Source organism: Cryptotermes secundus, unplaced genomic scaffold, assembly GCF_002891405.2.
Source record: "Cryptotermes secundus unplaced genomic scaffold, Csec_1.0 scaffold246, whole genome shotgun sequence".
Taxonomy (NCBI): Eukaryota; Metazoa; Arthropoda; class Insecta; order Blattodea; family Kalotermitidae; genus Cryptotermes; species Cryptotermes secundus.
Genome location: NW_019742444.1, coordinates 735,141 through 741,508, shown reverse-complemented (window position 1 = coordinate 741,508; position 6,368 = coordinate 735,141). Strand labels below are relative to the sequence as shown.

General features: G+C 42.1%; 1 protein-coding gene across 1 annotated transcript in view; it reads right to left on the bottom strand.

The window, feature by feature from the left end:
• The window catches only part of LOC111873130, a 12,958-nt gene that overhangs the window by 784 nt on the left and 5,806 nt on the right, over positions 1 to 6,368 (bottom strand). The window contains exons 4-6 of the mRNA XM_023867569.2: positions 5,460 to 5,782; positions 3,685 to 3,823; positions 2,663 to 2,774 (exon numbers count right to left, since the gene is read on the bottom strand). Of these exons, the coding sequence (XP_023723337.1) occupies positions 2,663 to 2,774; positions 3,685 to 3,823; positions 5,460 to 5,782 (574 nt within the window). The remainder of the gene's footprint in view (positions 1 to 2,662; positions 2,775 to 3,684; positions 3,824 to 5,459; positions 5,783 to 6,368) is intronic.

Below are 6,368 nucleotides of genomic sequence, written 5' to 3'. Positions count from 1 at the left end.
CGAATGTGTAAGATCTAGAAAAACCGAAGTGAACGGAGAAGTTCATGGAGGTAGGCCTAGGCCCACTGGGGCTGAGTCCCAAGGAAAAAAAAATTAGTTTACATTAATGACTCTCAATATATTGGGACTGATTTCTTCGTGGTATGGTGCTTAGGCACACTACAACTTTGTTTCTACTTTTATTGGTCAAATTATGTTTGTCAGTCGAGTGTCGGAAACAATGAAAGTTCTGTAAATAGGGATTCCATATTTGTATTGCATGTCCAGTTTTCGTATCCATGTAATCTTACGCATAAAAATGCTTCTTCCACTTCGACTCTATACATGTCTATTCGGTACATGCATATAAATTTTGATTAGAATGTTTTTAAGCAATTATAGAATTATGTTGGATATTGCCTATTTTATTAGTTGTATTTAACTTCATATGCCGTTTCGGAAGTTGGATCGCTTCTGTCAACAGGAGGATAGATGGGAGAAGGGTCGTACTCAGTTGGGCCCGTTACACAAAGCTACTGTTGAGCAATGGCCGGAGTAAGATTCTCTTTTTACACCTTTCGAAATGTTGCATAACTTTAAATATAACAAAAATAGACAATGTCAAACACGATAATTTTTTAAGAAAGCAGTCTTCTGGGATTTGGCACCGTGTATATGTGGTGTTAACCGACGTTTCGGAGGAACGATAATTTTTAATAAATAACAGATCATTGTCACAATACTGTATTATATTTTTACGTCTCTGCCATTCTGATTTCAGTGTCAATAACTTTATAGCGGAATATGATGCAATTCATATTTTACCTTAACTGTATGATAACAGTTATGTTAGTAGTTAGTATGTTAGTAGTTAGTGTAGTATCTGTAGTAGTTGTACTGCGATGTGGAAAGCAAATGGAAAAACTACCACATTATCACTTTTCCTGGATAGTCTCTTTCCAAAAACAGAAGATCGCATTAAGTGGAGGAATTGTTTTGGAAGAGACTGTGGACCTGTCGTCTGACAGATTACTGATGATGATGTATGATAATAATAAAAGGTAAAGGTAAAGTTGTCCCCGTGCTTACCTAATTAAGCACTACGCTATGAAGGCGTATGGGGGAGTTGATGTTGAGATCCACATACATGAGGATGCATGCCTGTTCGCCGTAAAGAACGAAGAAATCTTTTAATTAATTTGTATATACTCTCTCGCATTCTCTTTCCTTTATTTACCAACAAATGTCGAACAGTAAACGCATAAATATATCTACATTATTATATAATATAAAGGACGATGCTGGATATGTCTTGTATGTTACTAAATGATAAGTACAATTGTGCAGGCCAATCAGGCCTAGAAGGTCGTATGTAGGAGCGGTTTCTCTTGCAGAGACATGCCTAACAAGTAGAAATTTTGTCTGATTAATGAACTGAGGCAACATCTGAATACCCCCTCCCCCTTCTTTTGCCTTTCAATGTCTTCCAGCCAATTCAGGGCCCTGGCCTCTTATTCAGTTACGTAATCATTTTTCACACACGGAAGGACTCCTCGGAAGAGTGATCAGCCCATCGCAAGGACGCCATCTAAACACAGGTCAACATAAACACAGAATAAACGCATACACACCAAACATTCATGGCCTGAATGGGATTCGAACCCACGATCCCAGCGTCCGAGCGAACGAAGACAGTTCATGCCTTAGACCGCTCGGCTACTGTGACCGGCAGTGTATAAGAATAATATATAAGAATTCAGTTCGTACCTCACCGGAAACAGATCCGAACCCACGATCCCGGCTTCCGAGCGAGCGAAGACAGTTCATGCCTTAGACCGCTCGGCTACTGTGACCAGCATCTGAATACCCCTACCAACAATATAAAAAATATATACATATACATATACATAATATTTCAATTTATAGTCACACAATTCATTTTTATTTTAGAGAATAAGCAAAACTCCACTATAATCTTTCATCTTATCCGATACTATTAAATTCTGAAGGTGTCTATGACCCGCTTCAGCTTCGATGATAGAAGGTAATGGGCCGTTCTTTTTACGACACTGACGTTGAAACTGGAGTGCAACCTATCTTAATGTCCTTTGTCTTAAAATGTTTATGTGGCCACGTCATACATGAAGAATTTTACGGCAGGAAAATGGATTGTAATCTCAGGTGCGACGATTTTGATTCCTATACGAGATTGAAAATAAAATTTAGTAACTTTCTAACGATGATGAAAATATTTAAGTCACTGTCGGTTACCGATATACGCTCATGATATTTTAACAATTTAATTTTAGTCCGCTGCTATGATGAGGAACAGGCACGCGGTAGCGTAGTTGGATGAGGCACTATGCTACAAGCCGGAAAGTCGCGGGATCGAATCCCGATGAGGTGGACTTATTTCAATTAACCTAATCCTTCCAGCCACACTACGGCCCTTGGATCGACTCAGCCTCTAACAGAAATGAGTACCATGAATATTCTTGGGGTTAAAGGGCGGCCGGCACGTAAGACTGACAATCTTACTGCCATCTGTGAGGCGATTGTCTAGATAATGTGGAACCCTCAACGTCTCACAAACCTATGGGCCTCCACGGCCTGTTACAGGGATAGCTTTACTTTTACTTACTTTACTTGCTATGATGAGGAAAGGTTAACACGAGCAGCTTACCCGTCTTGAACTCGGTCAGCAAAGCAACCTGCTGGTGTCTGTAGCGGCAGTATCCAGTCTATGAAGAGAGGATTCAGAAATTCTGCGAACCCTTCCATCCCGCACAGAGAAACTGTTGGAAGGGGGAACACTGAGCATTAGTTTCATATTTCGTGAAAACTGTAGACGAGTGGCCGTTTCAGATTAAGCGAATGCTCGAGGAACAAAGCTCTATTGTGAAGATAGCTTAATCCAAGTCCACTGCCTTCTGGGATGCAACGCCGTGTAATCTGGTAAATGTTTAAAGACGTTTCAGAGTATTTTGTTCGGTTAGCTGCCTTACTATTAGGCCCTGGTATAGAGGAAATGCAGTCTTCCAAAAAGTCGGTGAATTCTACCAGGCTACACGGCGTCACATTCCATAAGATCGTGTTCTTCATAGTCACCACCGTGAGAATATAGAATTTCACGCAACTATCTCCGTAGGGTTGAGTCCTTCTTGAGAAGCCGTCAGTCGCTCAGCTACTCAAGAATTTCCCAATATTTTATAGAACCCCTAGGTTCACTACTGTGTTGACAAGAGCCCTCCATTGGTCCCTTTTCTGAGTCACATGAATCCAGTCTATACAGTCCCATTTTATTTCTTTCAGAACCATTTTAATATTATCATCCCAACTACATATCAGTATTCCTAGTGGTCTCATTCCTTCTGACGTTCCCGCCACAACCCTGCATGCATTCCTTTCCGATACCGTGCGTGCTACTTGCCCTTCCAACTTCATCTTCTTTGCCTTGGTCATTCGTGTTATTTTTCTCCAGTAAATGTATTTATTTTCTCTCTCTAATCTCGGCCGACTCATCTTAATGTGTGATTTCGTGGTTTTCCTAAGTCTTTCCAGGCAAATTCCCTCATGTTAGGTCACGGCCGCTTTCTTCTAATTCATTTCAAATTCATTATTCACTGATCATCCGTCCAATTGACGCTGTATAGTCTGACTTACTGTCAGCCTCGTTAAATAAACCACGAATAAATAAATACGCACCCTCTTCGAGAAACAGATCCCAGAATCCAGCAGGCACTTGGAGCTCTACAATACGCTTGAGCTCCACTAGTATATCAGAACACAGGCTCCTGATGGCTGCCTCAGAGTCAGCGAACTCCACTCGACCGCCACATCCCAGCTACAAGAAACTATATGTTAATCGTGAACAAGAGAAGCCCCATTTTATAATTAAGCTCTGTAGTGTAAATAGCGAAAAGTGTACTCAATGCAACAGCCATAATTATAAACATATTTATGCTCCAACTAATTCATTTTGCGATCTTCACACAATAAGGTAGAAAAACTCCTGTGAAGGCATATGGGGGAGTGGAGGTATAGCTCCACCATTCTTGACCTCGGCACTAGATGGGAGTGGTCAGCTTCATGCCCTGGCCGCTTAACTCCTGGGGAAAGAGCCCTCAGCCACACACATTGGAGGGGAGGCTGGGTGGGTTCCAGGGCCGTTCTGGACGCTGTGGAGTAGAGTAAAATCTTGCCGCTGCCTGGAATTGAACTCGTGTCGTCCAGCTCATAGCCCACCACTATATTAATTTTGCTATCCCGGCTCTAAATAGTACTATAGTTTTCCGAATCCTAATGAAAATAAATTTCTATTTAACTTATTCTTATGACTCAAATGTAAAAACAACATTCGAGGTTAATCGATATCTCTTAACTTCATAGCGTTACTGGCTTATCAGTCATGCCTGAAATATGTAAGCGTAGAAGTAAATTCGGGCATGCACTGTCTTCGTTCGCTCGGAAGCCGGGATCGTGGGTTCGAATCCCACTCAAGGCATGGATGTTTGTGTGAGTTTTTCTGTGTTTGTGTACAGGTAGAGGCATTGCGACGAGCTGATCACCCGCCCAAGGAGTCCTACCATATATCTAAGATCTAGTAAACCGAAGTGAAATGGAGAGCTTCTTGGAGGTAGGCCTAGGCCCAAACGAGGTCTGTACTGCCAAAAAAAAAAAAAGTAAATTCGGATGAGTAATGTTTGGGCATGGTTATTTTATTGTCCAAGTCATAATGTTCGTGTATTATTTTTCGCCACGCACTAGATGCAAACAATTACATATACAAAACACATCTGGAAAATATTCGCACTCGAAGAAGCAGTACATATTTCTTGTTATCTGTATTCAATTAGGGGGGCACGCGGTAGCGTAGTTGGTTGAGAGGCTATGCTACAAGCCGGAAGGTCGCAGGTACAAGTCCCGATGATGTCATTGGATTGTTTTCAGTTGACCTAATCCTTCCAGCGCCAGTCACGGTAGTCGAGCGCCCTAAGGCATGTACTGTCTTCGCTCGCTTGGAAACCGGGAGCGTGGGTTCGAATCCCACTCGGGGCATGGATGTTTAGCTTGTGTGTGTGCGTTTTTCTGTGTTTGTGTACAGGTAGAGGCCTTGCGACGAGCTGATCACCCGCCCAAGGAGTCCTACCGAACGTGTAAAATCTAGAAAAACCGAAGTGAACGGAGAAGTTCATGGAGGTATGCCTAGCCCCACTGGGGCTGTAGTGCCAAGGAAAAAAATTCTTCCAGCCGCACTAGGCCCTGGGGTTCACTCAGCCTCTAACAGAAATGAGTACCAGGAATTAATTAAATAATTGTCCTGGGGAGTAAAGCGCGGCCGGCGCGTATGACTGACAACCTTACAGCCATCTCTGAGCCGGTTGGCTAGATACTGTGGGACCCTCAACGTCTCACAACCCTATGGGCCTTCACGGTCTGGTACAGGGATAACTTTACTTCAATTAAGAATTCCTGCTCACCTGTCTCGCTATTTGCAAGTACAGCAATCTGTGAGTAAGAGAATAGCCATGAATTTCCTCGTCCTTGTTCGCCATGATATTCCAGCAGGAGGGACTTGTCCCGCACAGTTGTGGATGTATCAGCAGACTTATGCAGCTATCTGATTCGGTTTCGTTTGGCCGACCACTCAACAATAAGGCCAGCCTTTGTTTACTGGTCAACTTCTGTGGTTCTCCGTGCGGACCTCTCTTGATGAGGCTTCTTCTGGGAACTTTCCGTAATTTTCCAAAAGTTAACGGATAATCCACATCCCACAGTTCTTCCCGCACAACATTGTCCACGACTGTAACCCATGAAACTGTTCTGACTCTTGTCACGGCGTGGAATACTAATATGATATTTTAGAACTCTCTTGAACTGGTTAATAATTGAATTCACTGAGTGTTCGCGATATGTCATGATATATATTTTTAAGTTATTTAAAATGATGACATCAAATTAGAGATTATGAATGTAGAATGCGTTTGAATGGTGAATCGAACCGAAAGGGAACAGCAACAAGAGAAATTAACTACTTCGATCACAGATCTCCTTGAGAATCTAACAGTTTCTGGGCTGCCCAATTTTTTCCGCCTTTTGTGGAATCCGAAAATTCATCACTGTATACATAAGAGCCCACCAGTGAACCCTATTTTGAGCTATAAGAATCGAATTCATACCTCCGATTTCTATATCTGAAGTCAATTTTGTTACTATCCTGCTATATAAGCCATGGACTCCCTGTCGATCTCCTGTCATCAGTTATTCAGATTAAAATTTTGTAAGCGTATTTCTCGTCTCTTCTGTGTGTATTACCCGTCCCCCCATTTCATTCTCTTTAATATGACAGGAACGGGGGACCTTCGACTAAATTAGATATTCTTATTTTC